Source organism: Solanum verrucosum, unplaced genomic scaffold (genome assembly GCF_900185275.1).
Source record: "Solanum verrucosum unplaced genomic scaffold, falcon-dt-bn FXZP01000009.1, whole genome shotgun sequence".
Classification (NCBI taxonomy): Eukaryota; Viridiplantae; Streptophyta; class Magnoliopsida; order Solanales; family Solanaceae; genus Solanum; species Solanum verrucosum.
In genome coordinates, this window is record NW_026020231.1 from 1,969,947 (window position 1) to 1,993,227 (window position 23,281).

Sequence of the window (23,281 nt, forward strand, 5' to 3'; positions counted from 1 at the left end):
TGTTGGTATTACTATTTTCCCCCAACTTCTTACCATAAATAGCTTTCCTTTTAGAAAAAGAAAAAATTAGCATTCGCTAGCCTTTTTCTTGTAGGAAAAGGTTTAAAATTGGCTAGTCCTTTTTAGTATGCCGTCAAAAAAATATTACCTTTCCAATAATTTTAAATTACCTTAGTAAAAAAAGGGAAACTTACATAAATATACTATATTAAGAAAATATTTACTATTTATAACAATTACTTAACATTTTTCACTTGATCACTTTTAATACATTTATAATACAATTTTAATACATATTACAAAGAACAATTTATTATTCACATATAATACAACTTTCATTGATGAATACTACATTTATCACACATTTTTATACATTATAATTTTATGTATCAATTTCTTACCAAACAAGCATAATATATTTTAAAAAACAGTTATAATACATATATATTGCATACATAATTCATTTTTAATACATATTGCGGATTTAACATAGTATTGCTATAAAGGATAATAAATAAAAAGTATCGCTAAAATCAGTAATTATTTATTAAAAAGTACCATCCAAGTAATTTTTCCATCAAAAATAACTTATAACCACACAATTGATCAAGAACATTTTAAAACACAAATTTTAAAATAATAATTTTATAAATTTTGCATCAAGTCAAACAATATCAAAATTACGATAATAATGTTAAAATTGACCAGTCAAATATAGCAGAGCAAAGCACAGGTGGTTCTTGAAATTTGAAAACTTTGAAATAAAATTTCTAATTTTGCTGTTGAATCAAATCCAGAAACTGATCTAACAATGAAGTTTTAATGAGTTCAACTCTTGAAAATTTTAGTGTTGAATTTGTCATAATTTTTAAAATTGGAGTCCATAATTCAGATCTATTAGTCCCGCCGTTTTAATTTTCTTTTATAGTCCATTTAATAAAAGAACAACTTTCACATCTAGCAAATATAAAAATCATATTTGTATGTTATAGCTATAGTTTATATAATTGTGCTCCATATCAAACTTTATGTTTGTCATAGCTATTAATCTGTATATTTCGGTATACATATACATAAAAATCTCTATTTTGGATTGTTTGTATATTTCTGTATACAAATTAGTCATGCATTTGTATATTTCAGTATACAAATGGTCCTGCATTTGTATATTTCGGTATACAAATGGGATGACAAAAAACATGGAATGTTTGCTGCGAATTACAAATAAAAGAAACTATGGCTATAATATTTAATTTGAATTAATAATTTGTTATTTTATACAATTTTCCATTGAAAGAGCAAATCTTTTTTTTATATAAATCTTTAATCTTAATTTTCCACCTGACATATATATAAGAGACTATAAAATTTAAAAGTTCTTATTTACTTTCTTAAATTTCATATCAAGTTAAAATCTAACAAATAAATCAAATCGAAGACGGTATTTGATACTCCCTATGCCCCAATAGATGGGTAGTTTCTATTTTATATGGTAATTAAGAAATCACTCATTAATTGATCAACTTTACTAGTTTGCCCTTTGTTTATACTCTATCTGTCCACATTAATTCGATATTTTAAACAAAAAACTTAGATATTCAAAAACTATACGAAAAATAATATATATTGCATTTTTTTGCATATCAATATGATGAAAAAAATATATCGTAAAATGTTAGTCAAAATGGTTATCGTTTGAGTCTAAAGAAAAGAAACCATGACAATTAAAAGTGGATGGATGTAATATTAATTAGCCTCTTGAAAAAAGAAAATTTTGGATCTTCAAAGTTTGTTTAAACTTTCAAAGGTCATATTAAATGTAGAGGTAAAATAGAATTTTTTTTATTAATTTTATCTTAATTTAATAAGTGATCAAGTAATATGAAACAAATATTTTTAATACGATATCTATCTAACATAAAAAGTATTAAATATGGAACAAATATTTTTAGTACGATCTCCATCTAATATGGTTAGTATCGAATATGGAACTTGATAGTTCACCAAGTATTAGTCGTACTTTAACAAATAATTTCGCTTTTTTGTTTTTATATTATGTGGTCGCCAATTTTGGGTGCTGCATAAATGGCTACTTTTGTGACATTGTATTTATAATTTGGCCCTTTTGCAATAGAGTAAAACCTCTATAAATTAATACTCGATAAATTAATAATTTCTCTAAAATAATATTTTTCTTCTGTTTCGATTTGGGTCAATGGAAAAAATCATCAATTTCAATAAGATAATAAGATAATATATTTTCAGAAGACTCCTGTATAAATATATGGTCTCATTAATATCATAAATTAATAATTCTTTAAGAGTACAAATATATCTAAAACAATTTAGTGAAATATGATTCTATTGTGTTCTGGTTTTTCTTAAAATTTAAATCTAGTTGAAGTTTTTCTCTAATTTTTCTTATTGCATCCAAGAGCTCCGATATTGTCTTTTCGAACTGCACCATAAAATTGTGAAGAGTTCTAGACGCGATAAGTGTTTCCTTACGCGTAACTGGTTCGAAAGATATAGTATCATCATCAACATCACTTTTTCCGATGGTATCCACAATTTCTTCTAAACTCTAGACCTCTGAACATGTATCACTTTCACCCGGATAATCCGACAGGTTATTGACATCCATTTTATTGTGGTAACCGAGATCATTAATCATGACCTCAAGTTCATTAATGATGTTTTCACAAGTATGTTCATTCAAATTCTCTTACATTGCATCCACCGAACGAATTTTACAGTATCGAAAACAATTTGCTATTGTCTCTTGCTGAACATTTGTTGTCCAAACAGGGATTGCAAAATTGATAGCATCCAAAACATTGATCTTTGTTGGATCAGTTTGTCCCACTTCATAGCCTTCTAATATCCTACCGTAAAATCTGTTCGATAATACATCTTGAAAGCTCTTATTATCACAACATCACAAGGTTGAAATTAGTAAAATACAATGATTTTGATGTATTCGTTCTACTTTATGTATAATATTTTTTTATGTGAAATTAATAAATATGATAAATAAATTAAGAAGATACAATGATTTTGAAATAATCAAAATTAACCTTCATCAAATCTCAAACCATTCTTTATATTAATAAATACTAATTAATTGATTAAATAATATTTCTAAATATAATAAAATTTTATGATCCCACCAATATTAATTTATAGAGGTTTTACTGTATTAGATCAATGGTCTGAAGTTCTAAAATAGCATTATTTGAAACTTAATATTAGACCCACACGTTTGATTTTGAAAAAGAGACCAACATCCAAATATAAGTCCAGAAAACTGAGAACCCAATTACAAACTTTTATTGGGCTAAGCCCATAAATAGAGGGCTGTAGAGCCATGAATAAGCACATGGCAGGGAAAAGCCCATTTTCCCGATGAAGGGACCAGGCCCGATGACAATTACATGACGAGGAGTGGCAAACGACTCGACTGAATCGATAAAAAACAAGTTAATAAATTATTCGACTCAACTCACATTTTAAATGGGTAAATGAGTTACCCAATGAAGAATATAGGTACCCATATTATAATAGAAATCTTGTTAAAAGCTTTAAAAACAAAAAAATAAAAATAAAAATTTATATCACTTAACTCCATCCCCTACCACCCCCAACCCCCCCTATCCCCAAAAAATGTAAAATAAAAAAGAGAATAATTTTGTTTTTTATTAAAAAAAAAAATTAAATTTTTTTTAATCACCCAACCTCCCTCCCCCCCTACTAGCGCCCCGCCCCTCACCCCATTCTACTCCAAAAAAAATGTAAAATTTTTTATAAAATACTCAATTCTTTTTATAAAATAAAAAATAAAATTTACCGCCTTACACCACCACCCCGCCCCCTACCCCCTATTTATGCCTACCCTTCCCCACACCCACCCCCATCCCAAAAAAAAGTAGTAAAATTTTTTTAATTTTTTATTAAAAAAAAAGTCTTTCCTACGACCCCCCCCCCCCACCCACACCCCATCCCTAAAAAAAAAAAATTACCACCCCACCCCCACACACACCCTACCCCCTACGCACCCGATCCCAAAAAAAAATCATTTTTTTTGTAGATTTTTTTTTTAAAAAAAAAAAAAAAACTTTCTTACTACCACCCTTTATCACTTTTTTTTTGTGTGTGTGTGAAAGAACGTCTTTTATCCATTTTATATATTTAACTATCTACTTTTAAAATGATAATATGAGTATTATTTGTTTTTATCCATTTTTAAATGAGTTGGATACCCAACCCATTTAAAATGAATAAATATGAGTGGATACTCATACTAATTAGGTAAAATTACCTAACTATACATCATTTATTATCATATTTTCTTATTTTCCCTACCATTTCAAAAAATATCAAAAATCCCTTTTTTTCGTCTCATCATTTCTTTTTTCGGATACAATAATTTGAAATCTTCTAGCCATGATTTTCCTTCCTTTTTTCACTCCACAAATCTCTCCACAGTTACTTTCATTAATCTATTTTTGAATTTCAAATATTTTCTCTTTCCAATAAAAGATTTCAAGTTATTCAAGAGGTAGATTTCTTTCAACCACTTCAGTTTTTGATTTTTTTTTATTTTTTCATCTTAAAAAACCACTGAATCTTTTACTCCCGGTCTCTTTATGGAAGAGAGGTGGAAAAACCTTGCTAATGCACATAGTTCATCTTGGAATGCATTTGAAATGGTTCTAGGAATTTCTAATGGCAGTCTTGATACACTTCATTCTGTTGGTTCGATCTTTTAATTTTTTGGGCTTACTTTCAATATATCTCGCTTATTTGGATTCCATTAGTGAGATTTGCCTCATTTTCATGAGGCCACCCCTTTTTTTGGCTCTAGGTAGAGAAAAGATAACACTTGGTCCATTTGGGACCTTTGTCATCATTCACACTCATTCTTCTTGTTTCAACACACAAAAAATGAAAACAAAACTAAAAATTAAGTTAGTAAAACTACAACCGTTAAAAACAGAAATTCTACTTAACTAAGAATTCTCAAATAACACCACTCCCCAGCAACAACGTCATTTTGATGCTTATTGTGATCAACGACACTAACCTACGATTCGAGTGTCTACAATCGTCGATAATATAGTAACCCAACCAAGGGTTGGGGTCGTGTTCCAAGGGAGTGGTAGTGAAAATAGTAGTTTAATTAGAATTTCCTTCTAATTAGTTGTAGTTTAAAAGAAATTTTCGAATAGAAACAAAGTAAATTCAAGTGGGTGACACAAAAGTGTCGAATATCAAAGGGGGTTTTGTCACAAGTAGCTGAAATTACAAAAATAAAGAGAAAATCAAGTATGGGGAAAAGTTCTTGGGGTGTGACCGCAATATATATTGATATAAATCGTTGGGTACATGCTTTCGATAGAAAATTTACAAGATAATAGTGACTAAGCTAAGCTTTAGATGGAAATAAGTTCCCTCTCGGGCAACTTACCCCGTTTCAAATGGGTTCCTTTCGGATACCCATTTGCCGCATGAAGACCAGCCTACATCTTACCCCACTCACTCTCTCGAGCTGAGTCTTAGTATATGGGACTAGGGTTCACCCTTTCGGACTGAACCTCATGTCGACCCACTCCTTAGGTCATCAGTCTAGTGGTCTTTGTTTCGCGACCTCTCTCTCTCGCAAGTCGAAAACACATAGGTGATTTTGTATTTGCAACTACAAACCTATTAAATTAAACCGCAACCACTAGGTGAAATCACCATTAAAATGCATCTAACATATCAGCAAACAAGACCCAACAATAATATCAACATATATTTGCTAAATTACACCCCAAGAATGTGGGTTTTTAGCCACACATCAAGAAATAAGAAATTATACCTAAAATGATAGAGAAATCAAATGGGTATAGGAAATTAAACATTGATTTAAGCAAAGAAAGAAGAATAAATAAGTCCCACTTCCAACTTGGGGAAAAATGAACTTCTTTCTTCAAGTCACCCAAAAACCCTTTCCAAACTTGAGAGAAAAATGCAAAAGCTAATATTCTAAGTCTCAAAATTACAATAATGTTTGGATCCTAAAAACTAGTAAAGAGCTAGTATTGTAGATTCAGAAAATAGTGTAGTGGCGGATCGTTCGGCGAGGTTAGTCACGATCGCCGAATGACTCGACGAATCACCCTTCTTTTAGTTCATTGCCTTTTGTGTTTTGCTTTCAACATCTCTGCGTTCTGGATCATTGGGCGGTATATTTCTGCTTTGCGAAACTATTCGGTGACACGCCGACTTCTCCTTTCGTTGCCTTTTGATCCACTTCCTTCAGGGCTTCGCGTTTTGGAACAAAGGCGGAGTGTGTCCCTTTGGCGATGCTCAGACTTCAGTTTCTTCGTTCTTTTCAGCCTCTTTTGTTCCTTTTTGCGCCTAAGTGTCCATGCTTCCACTAAAACTTTAAATACCTTAAACTTAAGTGCTTTCATCATATATTGAGATAAAATAAGCATTTGAGGACACTATTTCTATTAAAATAAAGCCTTAAATGAGTCCAATTTGTGGACTCATCAATATGTAAATTCAAATTCACACTAAATGTCCGATATATAATAATTATCAAACAATAATGTATCAATCTCAATAAATACACTTGATACATAAACCTTAATGTTCTGTAGCTAAAGACACTGTGTATCAAATTAATTGATATGTGCATGATACATAATATATATCAAATTCAATAGTAAACTTTATTACATATATCATTATATGTATCAACTAATCACTACTGTTTTATGTATCTCACACAAAAAAATGTTATTTAGAATAATTATATGTATAATGTTACTTTTTATAAAATACAATATTTCTCAAACAAAATAAGATATATTTTTAGTAATATATCATGAACTAATTTTTTAGACATGATACGTCAATTTGAATTTATACTAAATGTATATGATACATAACAATAACCATACATACATCTTTCTATCAAAGCTATGTATCTCTTCAACCTTTTTATATGTTGTTTCAATGCATAGCGAATACACATCAATAATTTCATAGCACCAACATGGGCAGCCCAGGGCTATTACCCGAAGGAAACTTGCAAAAAAAAGATATCATATCATTTAGCCAACCTAGTTGAGTCCCCAAAGACAGATTGTTACTCGACCTTACTCCCTTGTCCAACAAGTAGGCAGAATCAAGTGATGTTGCTTCTCCCACTGCAAAATTCACACCTTGCCTGAATTTTAAAATATTTCTTTCATTTTTTCCTTTCAAATATGGTGGCACTAATATATGAGAAATTTAACATCTTTGTATAAGCGTTTAACAGGAGCCTAGATACTATAACATGAGAGCACAATTAACAATGGATAAAAATTAGTTGATTCAGACCAATGTATTAATTATCCAAATTTGTAGATACGCATACCAATAAAATCAGCTATTGTGTTCGACTTTTTTCAATTTATTACGATTTGGGTGAGAATTAAAAGAAGAAAATTTGAATTGTTTGAAGCTAGTCGGATTTGGAATAGAATTGAGAGAAGAAAATTTGAATTTTGATTTGTTGAATCTTTTAAGATTTGGAAGAGATTGAAATCAACTAGATTAGCGTGATTTGGAGAACTCACATCAATTTTATATTCTCTTTCCTTTAAAAGTGTAGTTGATTTTGTTTTAATGTATCAGATTTAATGTATCCGGCTTCTTTGCTATGTATCCGGATAGCACTAATTTTGAGGGATTTTTTAAAATTGATCAAGAATAAGAATAGAATATAATTTAGGTCCTTACACTAGGAGATTTATATAAGTTATACGAAAAATTTTACCACCCCTGACGATGACTTCTGAGATCTACAGCCCATAAAACTAAAATCATTGGGCTCAAGCCTATGCAGAGCAAGCATGACAAAACAAATGTGTCTTTGCTAATAACTCTGGTTCAATACTATAATATATGAAATACTACATAATTATGAAGAATATTTGTTATATACCAAAATTCAGATGATAAAGATTTATCTTAGAATTAAAATTTCTCCAGATGGACGAGTCCTTTTTGACCAAGTACAATTAAGCGATTAGAAAAAGTTCTTTTTACTAAAAATTAGTGAATCATACTAAGAACCAAACAATGTGCCTATCTAAATGGTCTGTCACTGAATTATGTTCAATTTTGATTGCTTTCCTTTTTCTTTTTTAATGAATGTACTACAGTTTCATATAAATAATTCACAAATATTTTAGCATACAACCTTTCCTACCTCACTTTCTACTCCGCCTAAAAGGCAGTCACTTTCTTCCCAAAAATGCAAGTTCTATCACCTGAACTACCACAAATTCCCGTCCATAACTAGTATGATAAAGGTTTAGTTATATTGCAATAATGAAAAAATATAAACACAAATAATTGTGCGCACTTAGAAATTCCTAATTTGAATAGGTTAGAAATTCCTTTTCCTATTTCGTATGGGATTTGGAAATTTAAATTTTGATATATGATTAGGAAATTAATGAGTCTAGGTTCAATGTGATAGTCTTGTTAAATTGAAAGTAGTAGTGATTTTGTTGTCCAAATTATTACTTTTTAGTTTTTTAAAAAATGACTTACTTTTCTTTTTAAAAAGTGATTTTTTTTTCTTTTTTGGCAACATGTTAATATTAGCTTTTCAAATAGCATATTAAAAATAATAAAATTAAAGGTCATTTTGATATAATTTTAATTTAAGATTACAAAATTTAAAAAAAAATCTATTTTATTTTTTTAACTCCATATTAAATTAAATTAGATCATTTTTTTAAATACTGACTATGGTCGTACAGTAGCAATGGATTCAAGATGTTGAATATTTGCTGCAGGGACACATTGTACATGGCAATTTCCCAATAAAGAAGGAAGAAAAAAAAAACATTCTTTGATAATGCTTTTGTAATTAGCAGGAAAGTTAAAGAGAAAAACATGACAATAAACCAAAAGACGAATCTGGACAAGATTTTTTGTTATATTAGAAAAGAGTAACATAACAATAGACCAACAGAAAAATTGGTCAAACAGCTCTCATATCGGGCAATACTGCCCAAAGGAGCAAATACATACACAAAAGTAAAAAAGGTCATACAACTAATGACCTCTTAATTCAGACAAAATAATAATAATAATAATAATAGGATCAAGAAGACCAATAAACAACAATATCAATTAAACTTTGGGGTGACAAATTTATAGTAGCAATGTGGTTAAATAATTAAGGGCATTTTGGTCCTCCTTCTTTGGTCTTCCAGTTGTTGTAGCATGGGCAAACACCTTTGTTTCCATAGAAACCAGGAGGAACACATAGGCATGTCTTACAGCATTTCTGGCAAAAGAACATGCATGGCTTGTGGTACTGTGTCTTGCTACATCTTCTTGTACATTGTGGCAGGCATTCTGTTGTTCAACAATGTTTTCCTTTTTAGTACTCATCAAAAATATATTACCTTTCCAATAATTTTAAATTACAATAACTTATAACCACACAATTGATCAACTACATTTTAAAACACAAATTTCAAAAGTTTTTCTTCCGTAAATTTTGCGTCAAGTTAAAAAATACTAAAAATACCGATGTTAAAATTGACCGGTCAAATATAGCAGAGCAAAGGCACAGGTGGTTCTTGAAATTAGTTAAATTTGACAAATTTGTAACGAAACAGAGCTATTTTCTGGAATTCGAGCCTATTGTGGGGTACAACTTTAGCAGTTAGGGTAGGTTGCAGCTATAACAAGGTATGGTAAATATGTAAATAATGACGTATTTCAATTTCAAGTAGAATTTTGTGAGGGTATTCTTAAACCTTAGTTGATGCCTATATAAAGGGTACTAAATTCTCTTAAAAGACATCTCAAAATATTCCCTCTTAGGTATTTTTAAAGATCAAAATCTCGAATATTCCATAAAAGTCATGAAATATTTATATAGAGGTCAACTCTAAATTATCATAATTCGAGAAATATGCTACTAACGTCCCTCGAATCATAAATAAATTATAGTGTATTAAATTAAGATAAAAATGTAAATAACCATAATTTAGTAAAATTAATTTTTATTAAGAGAATATTAGAAAAAACATGATAAATAAGATGGACCGGGTATGAGAAATTCACAGTTCTCCACTTCTCCTTACTACTACACAGAATATTTAAATGTTAAATACTCGAACATTCACTAAATCGGAGGCTATTAATCGATTAATTAATAACCGTAGTTAAGCGTTTGTTAACTGTATTTAGGAGTTGCTGAATTTTTTATTCTGAGAACAAAATTGTAAATATTCCACCCAGACAAAGATTCCTGACACTAATCATCTCAATATTTTAGTAATCTTAGGCTAGAATTGAGTTCTTTATTTAGTTAAATAAATGTAAAGATATGATAGAAAAAACTTACGTGTTGGCTTCAAGCTCCCTGGACCATACATTGACTGAAATAATAAGCAAATTTGTTAGAATAAAAGAAACAGAATCTTAGTAACTCAAGTTGGTTGACTATCTTAACAAGTGAGAGTTTCGATTCCCGACATTATAATCCCTTACCCATTTCCCCAAATAATTGAGAAAAAATAAAACTTACACGATCAAGGTGGTACTGGGCATCAGCAGCTAGAGCAGTGGTTGCAACCATGGAAATGGCAATAAGGGCCAAAAGGAAAAATGAAACAAGCTTCGCCATTGCTGATTTTGCTTCACAGAAAGCAAAAGAAAAGAGAGGTTTTCTTTGTGAAGTGTTTATGTAAGAGTGAGTTATGAAAAGTGTTGAGGAGTTTGGACTATAAATAGACCCCCTTTGGGGTTGATGGGATCAATTTATTATTTTAGTAAAAGATTTGATCTGAATTTATAGTAGTCTTCCTATTATGCCCCTTAATGGGGACATTTCTCACTTTATGTCAATGTGTTCTGTTTTTGTTTACTATATGGACTTTAACTCTTTTTAAGCATTGAGCTTCTAACCCCACTTGTGGGCCAATAACTATCATATCTCCCAATAACCAGAAGATTTTGACCGAGTGGTTAGGACTTCTTCATTTTGAATTTGAGTTTGTTTGAATATAAATTATCTTTATTAAAATACTTATTATTTTATTCTCAATAAATAAAATTAATCGAGTTCTAATATAAATATCAAATAAAAAACTAAAAAAAACTTTTTTATAAAAGAAAAAACTGTCATATCCCCTGCTTTACCAATATGTGCCTTTGCAATTTGTAAGATTGTATCCCTCCAACAAGTTGGTCTGTTACACTAGAAGTGAGCCCAATATTTCTCTTATAACAGTAGCGTTCGCATCAATTTAAATGCACTTCGATTATTTCGTCAAGTATATTAATTTTTATTAGTATAAATATTGAGCAACTCTGTGAAAATATAAATAAATTTTAGAATGAGACACTATATATATTTCCCCTCTTATGGGATCTAACCTCTAATTTTGTTTTCATCCTACTTCATTGATCGATTAATCGTCCATACCCATTGTGTTCTTAATTCCAATAGTATATGTTTACAGCAGTTTTGTTTTAGTTTTTTTATAATTTAAAATGATTATTAGAAGGTAAAGATATTAGTGTAGTATTTATTTGCTCTTTTATATATATGTAGGTGTTGATTTGATGCTTTAATTAAATATAGAAATCACATATATTTGAGGCAAGGTTCATTAAGAAATAGGAGTAATAAATAAATTTGAAAGTGCCGGTGCATAAAAATATTGCACTCCCATATGGGATGGTAGTTACAGAATCCAGACAGCAGTCCAAGCACATGCAAGAGAATAGAGATATCAAAGAATGGATGAGAATTATCGCCTTAAAATATTACAATTGGAATAAATAAATAAATAAATATAGCATTTATTCATTTTGACAGCAACAAAGGAGAGGCGGATCTAGATCGAGTTCAAAATGAAAACATATAATAGTTCAATCATATAAATGATCTTCTTATTAGCTCTAAATTATGTATTCGCTCATTTTATTTTACGAGTTCAATATAATTCAATTTTTTTGTCATTAAAATTCATTTCTTGAAATTTCAAATTCTGAATTCGGTTCTATATATTTGAGGCTTTGCTTCTTGATAGAAAGACAGAAAATCACATGGGTTGAAAGGAAGTGGTCTTATCATGAAGATGATGAATTAAAGAAAGCATGGATTGGATTTGGGAAAATGAAGATGTGAAATGAAACAAATAAAGAAAAGAAAAAAGAAGGTGATCTAGGTCCATAATTGAATTGAATTGAATGGGATATGTAAGTTGTACAGACAAAAAATAAAAGAGGGGGGCATAGCATGTGCAACCATTTTGGGATCACATGAGCAAAAGATAAAACAAAGATGAGGTGAGGTGAGGAAACATTATTTCCGCACTGTGCGCTGTAATCAATTATTTCTACCTCCACATGCATCTCTATTTTTCATTCCGCATAATACATAAATATGTCATTTAACTTAATCTCGATCTACCGTCATCTTGCTCTCGAATTTAAATAAGTAGACAAACGTATTTTACATGATATAATACACACAAATTGCTTCGTAAATGATATGTATTAACTTGTTTAACTTTATATAAATTTAAATATTTACTTATATACATCTAAACTGGAAAACGAAAAATAGTAATAGGTCTCAAATTAAAGAATACGTTTATTATGCCTTTCCATTCCCCTAACTAGTTGCCCATTGCATTTCCTTTTAAGAAAGAAAAACACTTTTTATCAATTCTTTTTAAGTCACCAGCAAAGTACCGTGCTTTTTAACACGCAATTCATTTGCTCCATTTTTCCTTTTATAGTTATTCCTAATTACTTATTTATTTTGACAAATTAAGAAAAAATGATTTTTTTTTACCTATGATACCCTCAATTAAATAATTAATTACTTTGAAAAATATAAAAAAATTCATCCACTTCATAATTAATAGGGGTAAAATGGTAAACTCACTATGTCATTAATTGTTTTCTTAATTGGTGTGTCAATTCAAAAGTGAACAAGTAATTAGGGACAGAGGGAGTATATAATAGGCTCTTTATTTCAGTTTGTGCGATAAAATTTTCTTTTTTATTTTGTTTAAAAAGGAATGATATACTTTTTAAACTTTAAATTATTTCATCTTACATTTTTCATTTTTTTCTTAATAATTTTTTTTATAACCATATAGTAATTGTTATGATATGTTTTAGACAATAAATTTTAAAAATCTTATTTCTTTTTTAGTCGAATTATGTCACATAATGGAATGTAATAGTAGATTTAAATTATATGTATTCATGGTATAAAAATTAGGCTTGTGTATCTTAACATGCAACTTAGTTACCAGTTTTTTAGATTAATAATAAAGTGTTATAATAAAAAAATTGCCCATTATTATCGTTCATAAGTTCTTTAAACTGTCAACTTGAACTGTACAGTGTAAAATATATTGGGAAAAAGAAAAAATATACCTCCCGAACTATCGTAAATGGTATGCAAATAAAATTCGTCATACTTTTGGGACATTGGTACCCCTGCCGTCCAAAAACTAGAGTATTTATGCCCTTTACTCTAACGGAAGACTAAATAGGGACACGTGGCACAATCTTATTTGTCGATTCGATATTTATTAAATATTTGATCCGTGGATAAGATTATGACACGTGTATGTCCGCTATTATAAAGGGTATATATGCTTTAATTTTTGGACGACAGGGGCACCAATGTCCCAAAAATATGACGGAGGATATCTGCATACCAGTTACGATAGTTCGGGTATATTCGTCCTTTCTTCCCAAATATATATGCTATAAATTGACTATACATATAAGAGTCGCCACCTTTATATTTTAATATACACATTTTAAAATTATTATTTTTAGTAAACACTTTTCCTTGACCACTTTGCTTTTCTTTTTCTTTTCCTTTTTCCTTTTCCCCTTTTTTTAGAACGCTGAAATTCAGTTGGAAATGCATCACACTGCAATATGAATTTAATGTTGTTTGATGAGCATGTAAGAATTATGAATTATAAAATCTTTAATTATACTCCTTTTATTCCAATTTTATGTGACACATTTTTCTTTTTGTCAATTCAAAAAATATGCTAATCTTAAAAAACTATATGTCAAATAATTACGCATAAATTGTGATAATGGAAATATATTATCAGAAATAGAAGTCCTTCAGATCGGGGAACGATATTACAAGTTACAACTTGTTTGGAATTGATTTGGGACAGGTAGAATTTTAGCAACTAGTAATATATCTAATCTTAAAAGTGTCATTATGTTAATGTGAAATTGTATAAAGACACAAAGAGCCAGCCAGCCAGCCTTTGATGCAATTATTCGCTAGCACCAGACTAAAAAGCTGTAGCATATATAAACACTTTTACGTAATTTATAACGCTTATGTTACACTTAATAATATAGTTATATAGTCATCCAAAAAATAATGACATTTTAGTACAGTAAAATATATGTACTTTTTTTAGAAAATAATGAGCATGGCTAATGTGGTGGTAGTGGTAAAATGATTGATTTATTTTTTATTTGAAAAGGCTGGCGACTGTGGTCGTACCACACAGTGATATGAAAACAAGAACATGTGCACTTACCAGATGTACACTTTTATTTACAGCAAGTGAACCAACATGGGATTAAATTGCAGACCTCTCCATCTCTCACATTAATACTTCTGCTTTCCTTTGTTTTGTTTTTTATGATTTTTTCTCCTATTCGATTAATTCAAATTCATATTAAAAAATCTTATATCGAAGGTAAAATATTCTCTAAAAGTTACTCCAACACATACCTAGATCTGAAATAGAACTCTAGTTAAAAAAAAATACTTATTACTCGATCATAACCTTCGTTAATTATGCTTTTATTATTCCGTCATGTGCCTTCTTTAATTTTCTGAATTATGGTCCATTGCTTAGTTTTACTGCTACTTCTTTTATAAAAAAAATACTTTTGTTTTCTTCTCCATAAAATATATAGTATTTAAATAATTTGACTGCCTCTCCCTAATTTATACGGTAGTTTTGCATAAGTTTGTGAAAAGAAAAAAACAATATAATTAAATATTTAGTAGTAGTAATTTCAATTTTAAATTTCTTGTTTTATCGTTAATAAGATAGATGTATGATTACACTTATATTTATGATTTATTTTAAATCACAAATTTTAAAAATTTCTTTTATTTTTTAATTTTATATCTAATCAAACATCATTACAAAATTTGAGCGAAGTGCGTGCAAACTATACCAACATTTTGGCAGGCAATTGTCAGAAAAATATGGTCAGTTGGACAGGAAAAAAAATGTTAAAGCATAAGCCAAATATACTTTGTATACATATTTATTAAATTTGAAAACTTTAAATGAAATTTCTAATTTTACCGTTGAACCAAATCCAGAAACTGATCTAACATTGAAGTTTTAATGAGTTCAACTCTTGAAAATTTTAGTGTTGAATTTGTTATATTTTTTAAAACTGGATTACTTAATTCAGATATATTTTAGTCATGTTTCCTCATTAGGATTCGTAAGGTAAGGCCTAGCCCTCCTTGTTTGTACTTATTCTGAGGATTTTATCTTATTATTAAGGGAAAAGGGTCAATTATGCCCCAAATAAACCGTTTAAAGTTTTACTCACTCGTGCCCTCGCCGTCCAACTTTTCATCTAAATATGCCCTTATGGGCGTTACATGCCAAATGGAATTGCCACGTCATTTTTATATTACCATGTGACATTTATATTAAAGGAAAAAGGGTCAAATATACCCCTAAACTATTCGAAAAGGTCTAGATATACCCCCTTTTAAATAAACTACCCGACCCGTTTTCAACAATAAAAATTAATTATTATTTTTTTTGGGTAAATCCCGAAAATGAGTAATTGACTAATAAAAAATAGGAAAAATATATAAAATTAACGCCAAAAATTCGCAAATAAATATCTAAACGGATCGGGTAGTTTATTTAAAACGGGGTATATCTAGACCTTTTCGAATAGTTTAGGGGTATATTTGACCCTTTTTCCTTTAATATAATTGTCACGTGGTAATGTAAAAATGACGTGGCAATTCCATTTGGCATTTAACGCCCATAAGGGCATATCTAGATGAAAAGTTGGACGGCGAGGGCACGAGTGAGCCAAACTTTAAACGAGGGGTATATCTAGTGCTTTTCAAATAGTTTAGGGGCATATTTGACCTTTTTCCCTATTATTAATAAAAGGCCGCTAGACGCCCTGTCTAGTGGTATAATTTTGTTTTTTTTTAATAAAAGGATCTATTTTAGTCCCCCCGTTTTAATTTTTCTTTTATAGTCCATTTAATAAAATGTTTTTCTTTCTTTTTGGATAACTCTTTAATCTTAATTTTCCACACAACATATATATTAGATCACAAGTTAACATACATTTTGGTAGATTCCATATATCTTCAATTTAGGACCATAAAATTCAAAAATTATCCTTTACTTTCTTAAATTTCATGTCAAGTTAAAATCAAACAAATAAATCAAATCGAAGACAGTATTTGATACTCCCTCTGTCCCATATTAGATGGGCACTTTCTATTTTATACGGTAATTAAGAAATCATTAATAGATTGATCAACTTTTACTATTTTGCTCTTTGTTCATATTAATTAGCCTCTTGAAAAAAAATAATCTTGGGTCTACAAATTTTGTTTAAACTTTCAAAGGCCATATTAAATATAGGGGTAAAATAGATTTAAAAAAAATTAATTTCATCCTAATTTAAAAAGTGATCAAGTAATATGAAATAATTTATATTATGTGGTCGCCAATTTTGGTGCTGTACAAATGGCTACTTTTGGGACATTGTATTTATAACCTTGGAAAATTAGGTGGTTAAGCAAATTTATATTACTTAATTAGTTATCATAGTTATAGTTTGTTATAATTACCACTCACGATTAATAATAACGGCTAATTACGTGTGCTGGGTTCGAGTTTATATAATTCGCCACGTTTGTATAATTTGCAACTAACAATTCTTCGTTGATTTGTATTTGTAAACGACGGTTTATATTTGTATATGACGGTGATTTCCTTTGGTTTTTCAGTTTTATCAACTTATACATTCAATCTTTTTTGTATAACTTTTTAAACTTTATATAAAAGTATAATTTTCGGATTTTGTATAATATAATTGATATAGTGTAATTTGTATAATATAATTTGTATAACTGTTTAAAGTTCGGATGTTTATATTTGTTTAAATTCGTTATAACTAGTTTTATCATATTTATATAATTCCGAAATTTGTATCACTCAATTATACAAATACACACGAATTATACAAACGAGATGCAGATTGTACAAATTATTGCTCTCTCGCTCGCATCTCTCGTCCCTCTCCCAATCTCGCTCGCCTCTTTCCTCCCTCTCCCATTCTCACTCGCCTCTCCTCCCCTAACATGTAATTGCCAAACTTAATTAGCAAAGTATAGCTATAAAATCTAATTAAATTATTTTGAGTGGTTATATGCGAAAATTCCCAATAGCCCTTTTGTAATATTAGGTCAGTGGTCTGAAGTTCTAAAGTAGCATTATTTGAAGCTTAATATTAGACCACACGTTTGATTTTGAAAAAGAGACCAACGTCAAAATATCAGTCCACCAAACTGAGAACCCAATTGCAAACTTTTATTGGGCTAAGCCCATAAATAGAGGGCTGTAGAGCCATGAGTAAGCCTATGGCAGGGAAAAGCCCATTTTCCCGATGAAGGAACCAGGCCCGATGACAATTACATGACGATGACTTCTGACTTATAATGGAGTAATAGACTTGGGCTAATAATAAAATTTAGTGGGCTAATGACCCTAAAATGTAAAAGATATGTAAAAAATATAGTCTTAATTTTATATTGATATTTTAAAATTATTTATTGACAAAATCTTAACAAGTAAAACACTACTTAAAATATATATAATAATAATTTTTATCCCTTTTTAAAATTGACAGCCCGCAGGATGGCCTCTGAGGCTTGCGGGTTGGGCCTACGAGGCCAGCGGGCCAAATGAGGCTGGGCTAAATTTCTCATTCCTAAATGGGCTGAAAAAATTGAGCCCAACCCCATCTAATTCAAAAATTGGATTGGACCAGCCTAGCGGGCCAATCCCATAAAACAAAAATCATTGGGCTCAAGCCTATGCAGAGCAAGCATGACAAAACAGATGTGTCTTTGCTAAATACTCTAGTCAAATAATATAATATATGAAATACAACATAATTATGAAGAATATTTATTATACCAAAATTCAGAATATAAAGACTAATCTTATTGAATTAAAATTTTTCCACATGGACGAGTCCATTTTGACCAAGTACAATTAAGCAACTAGAAAAAGTTCTTTTTAGTAAAAATTAGTTTTAAACTCGAGAAAATAAAAAACACATTGAATGTGAGCAAACTATAACGAGAAGAAACATACTAAGAACCAAACAATGTGTCTACTGTCTACCAAAATGCTATGTTACTTAATTATGTTCAATTCTGATTGATTTCCTTTTTCTTTTATTATGAATGTACTATAGTTTCATATAAATAATTAACAAATATTTTACCATACAAACTTTCCTACATCACTTTCTACTCCGTCTAAAAGGCAGTCACTTTCTTTCCAAAAATAAAAGTTCTATCATCAAAGCCTAGCAAGAAACATAATTTTATTTCAAAATTTTATTTCATTCCATCAACAAGTTTATGATCCAGACACGCGGAAAGGATAACATTACTGGCAAAAACTGTCTGAACGAAAACGCCACAGAGGCGATTGTCACAAATTTATGTCCAGTATGGTAAAGGTTTAGTTATATTTCAATAATGAAAAAATTTATAAACACAAATAATCAACGAACCATTGATATTATGTTTTTTTTCATTGCTTTATAATATTATGTTATGTTGATGTTATATTAAAGAATAAAATATGATTTTACTATGTTGTTGACTACATTTTGATAAGATTCAAGTTTTATTTATAGCAATATAAAGTATATTTACATGATAATTAGATTCGATTCATTTAAAACTAGTTATTTATCAACTATTTATGGTTCTTTAGGATAATCGACATGTCATAAATGGATTCAAAAGCATGATACTACATAGGTAAATCGAAACTAGAAATATTAAAATTTGGAGAGTTCATTAGAAATCTTGTTCATCTTTTTTATTTTTTTATTTTTAAAAAAGACGATGTCAAAGTATGACTATTCGAAAAAGTTCACCTATCAAATGCTTGAAAGTGTTATTTATTAGGGTAAATTGTATATAATAGCAAACTATAAATTCAAATTAAATGCTATAAATATACTTTGATTTAATTGTACCCTATAGCAAACTATTGCTATTTCGCCACTCTCCCTGTGGAATCTTGCTCTCCACGCTCGTTTGGTGGCAGTCTCGCTCGCCTCTCTCGCTTTTATACAAACACAAATGTATAAAATGTGTTTGTATTTGTATAAAGAGAGAGGAAATTGTATATATACATATATTTTCGTTCCCCTCTCTCCCCTCTCCCAGATCTCGCTTACCACTCTCCCAAATCTCGCTCGCCACCCTCGCCTCTCTCGCTTATACAAACAGAAACGAAATATATAAATTGCGCTTCTGTTTGTATAAAGCGAGAGAAAATTGTATATACACATGCAAATACATATACCTTCGTCCTATACACTTATAATTATACAATACAAATATTTCTCTGCCCAGTTTTCTTTTGTCTTTCTCTCTTTCTCGTTTTATACATACACAGATTATACAATTGATCTTTTGTATACAACTGCTTTCTTTTGTATATGTATAGCGAATTATACAACTGCCTTCTTTGTATATGTATAACGAATTTTACAACTGTTTTTTTTGTATATGGATAACGAATTATACATATATATGTTTGCTATTGGAGCGCAATTATGCAAACTTTGCTATAACATACAAATATGAATTTTGTGTTTGCTATATGTGAAAGTTGCTCTTTATTATCAGCAATCTTATTTTCAGTATATATTCAATATAAATTGATTGATACTGATAAAAAAAAAGTGAAACATACCAGTCGGAAGCTCACCAAGGCAATTGAATATTTGAAGAAGAATTATGACTAGAACGGTAACACCTACTATATATACTGGCTAGATATGGCATTTTCGAAACTAATGAAAAAAAGGTTGAGATATTATGAAGTTATTTTACTACATAATGACATTGTTTACGGGATGTAAATACCCCAACAAATTTGCGTCTTCCTAAAGACGGAGAATTAAAATATTGCGAATTTCGTGATGGCTAAAATGTTCACTTTGATTTTATGGGAGTTTAATAAATATTGGAGTCGTATATAATGCCATTTTATCTATAACTGTATATATTCTCTACTTTGATCCTCAATAGAAATTTAGGTTTGCTAAGTTATGCTTTTCGAGGCTTAATCCTGATATTGATGGTGAAAAATATTGGGTAAAATTTATAATCTTGATAAAAAAGTACGTATTATATCTTCGAGTACAACCTCATTATAAGGAAAATATGCCTGGGGTAGTGGTTGCAATGATATAAGGAATGAGTTATTATTGAGAATGAGTTGGAGCCAAGTACACGTAAAACACAACTAAAATTGTGTTTGGAGAAAACTAATATGAATCGTAAAATAAAATTGAATTCAGATGTAATTGGCTTTTGAAAAGATAACATAACTAAATATCCAGAATGTCATATATGATATCTTGAGTGTACCTAGCTGTCACCACAATAGCATTTATATGGAAGTTCTATTCTTATTCCTGCAAATGTTGAGACAAGGGATTGAGTTCGTAGACAAAAAAAGGTAAATTAATTTAGTTAAAAGATAATTGTTGGTAACTTTATTGAATAGTAGCTTTAATTCGTAAGTAAATCTTAAAAAGTTGCAGTTCATCAAAACATATTACAACATTCTATGATAGATAATAAATCAGCTTATAAAATGAAAAATGCAGATGGTTCATTTTAATTAAACTTGCGACTTCTTTTATCAAAAATAGGTGTGATTTATTGCATTATTAATTGATCATTATATTTAAGTTCAAAGGAACAACTGTTTTAAACCAAGTTGATCAAAATGGAACTTTAGAGGGCTGAAGTGCTGTTTCATTTCCACACGTACGTGGTGTTAACTGTTAAAATAATAAGTGGTCTGATGTCACATCACACGGCGTCTATCCAATTGAATAAGTGGTACGGCATTTATAAGATAAAATGTTTTTTTCATCCATTTTTACGAAATCGGTGAGGGAAAAAGACGCATGGATGGTTGAAAATAGATTTTCATTGAAATATTAAAAATGATCATTGAATATGAAAAAACTATTCAATGAAAAAGAGTATTTTTTTAGCAGTGTTTATTGGGTAAACGCTAACCAAATCATCACTAACTTTTTTTGAAAGATTTTTTAGAAGAACAAGACAAGGTTTCCATTGTTAGGATATAGTAAAACATGGTGTAAAGTTTTATCATTTTCTTGTCATATCAAATCCCAAGTCCTTTGTGACGAAGGAATTATATTGTATATGTACTTTCAGTGTAGGACTACAAGAGGACCAATTTGTGACAGTATGTTGGGGACTACTGCTCTAAAGAGTGAGATAATAATCTACATCAATTATTTAATTTAAATCAATAGATACATTGAATATGTTAATTTGCACATAAACTTTTCATATTCAATCATGGTTAATTAACATACAGTCTCACTTAATTAAGTAACTATAGTAAATTTATATAATTTGACGCAAACACATATCGCAAGAACATGGAGTCATTCTCACCTACATCACTTTTTTTTTATAAAACAAAAATCGAGTGATTTCCATGTCATTCTTTTGTGCATTACCCATTTTCTACACCTCGACCAGAACCTAAAAGTTAGATATGACACCAAAAAGAAAAGGGAAATCCAATTTTTATAATATAACTAAAAAGAAATCACTTTTAAGTGACAAGGAAAGTTGTCAAGATTTTTATTTTTTTTTAATAACCAAGATTTAGATGATTTCAGTGTTGGGAAGTTTTAATGACTAAATATCTCTATTTCTATTACTCTACCCAACTCATTTGTCAGAGTTCAAATCTTCATAATTCACAGTGCACGTGCACACATGTTAATTGCCTTGACAAATGACAAAGGCGACATGCTCTTTGCTTCGCGTACTATTTAAAATTCGATGAATAATAAATTTGTTCACTATTTATTTAGATTAAAGTATTGGATACTTTTGTCTGCAATAAAATTCAAATTTATAATCTTGCGCCTAACTTAAACACCAAATTAATAGTGTGGTCTTTTCTTTCTACTCATCGCGCTCTTCATTTGATGACTAATAATGGAGTCATAATAAAGTCAGCAAATAAATTAAGTGAATGGATCGGCCACCATGATTTTATGTAGAATCACTTGACATATTCTACTAATTCTTTTAACTTTTGCTTTCTCCTATTTTTTTTTCTAATATAAAGTTTGAAGATCATGAGGATCACTTGAGCAACATTATTATTTTATTAGAAGCTATATAGACTTTAGAGTCAGCTTTATAATTAATTACAAGGAAGACTGCATTATAGCAAGACAACATGAGTAGATATGTGGGCCTAGAAGTTAATATAAAATTCTTGCAAAGCTGAGATGATGACTTGATTAAAATTTGTGTTCCTCCTATTGTCTGCCAGAGCGTTCAATGGAGAAATAAAATATGACAAAAAGATTGTATTATTCTTTTATATATTTATATATACACTTATCTGTCTATTGGTTCCTTGGAGTACCAAAAGCTCCAAAAAAAACTCAACTCTATAATAATGCCTGGCTGAACTGGAAATTATCTGTTGTTACTTTATAAAGGGGACATATTATCTGTCTTGCACACCATGAAAGTCATACCGATGAAGTTTCTTCAATATTCTTTATCAATAGTCCGGTGCACTAATTAAGCTTTTGTTATGCGTGAGATTTTAAAAAAAAAATCGAAACACTAACGTTATTCTCATATATGTTAATAACTTTATTAGTTACAGCATAGCTCTTCTTAAATATTCTTCAAAATAAAATCATAATCCTATTTTCTTGAATTGGCAAGGGTTTTCTCTTGCCAAATTCAAGAAGACTCTAATTTAGTCAAATGTATATGCAACTTTGGCACAATTAGAAAATATTTGATTGAAGTTGAAAAAACGAATAGCTGATGTTGGAATTTGTATTAGACCTG

The 23,281-nt window shown here is 29.7% G+C and overlaps 2 protein-coding genes across 2 annotated transcripts in view; one reads left to right on the forward strand and one right to left on the reverse strand.

Moving 5' to 3' along the window:
• Positions 1 to 8,971: 8,971 nt before the first annotated feature.
• LOC125832230 (gibberellin-regulated protein 6) lies at positions 8,972 to 10,765 on the reverse strand. The gene is made up of 3 exons (XM_049511380.1): positions 10,598 to 10,765; positions 10,415 to 10,448; positions 8,972 to 9,414 (listed from the first exon to the last, which is right to left on the reverse strand). The coding sequence occupies exons 1-3, from the start codon at positions 10,694 to 10,696 to the stop codon at positions 9,233 to 9,235; spliced, it is 315 nt and encodes a 104-aa protein (XP_049367337.1). The 5' UTR covers positions 10,697 to 10,765; the 3' UTR covers positions 8,972 to 9,232.
• A 395-nt stretch (positions 10,766 to 11,160) lies between these two features.
• Positions 11,161 to 23,281, forward strand: part of LOC125832220 (NAP1-related protein 2-like) — a 107,957-nt gene continuing 95,836 nt past the window's right edge. Inside the window, exon 1 of the mRNA XM_049511370.1 lies at positions 11,161 to 11,168. The gene's annotated coding sequence lies outside the window, so the exon portion shown is untranslated. The remainder of the gene's footprint in view (positions 11,169 to 23,281) is intronic.

Excerpts from the sequence above, each read along its gene's own strand:
- LOC125832230 (XM_049511380.1), bottom strand. The coding sequence starts at position 10,696 with ATGGCGAAGCTTGTTTCATTTTTCCTTTTGGCCCTTATTGCCATTTCC. Across the intron at positions 10,449-10,597 it reads CCCAGTACCACCTTGATCGT|TCAATGTATGGTCCAGGGAG; the intron begins GTAAGTTTTATT and ends TTATTATTTCAG. Across the intron at positions 9,415-10,414 it reads AGGGAGCTTGAAGCCAACAC|AATGCCTGCCACAATGTACA; the intron begins GTAAGTTTTTTC and ends GTTGAACAACAG.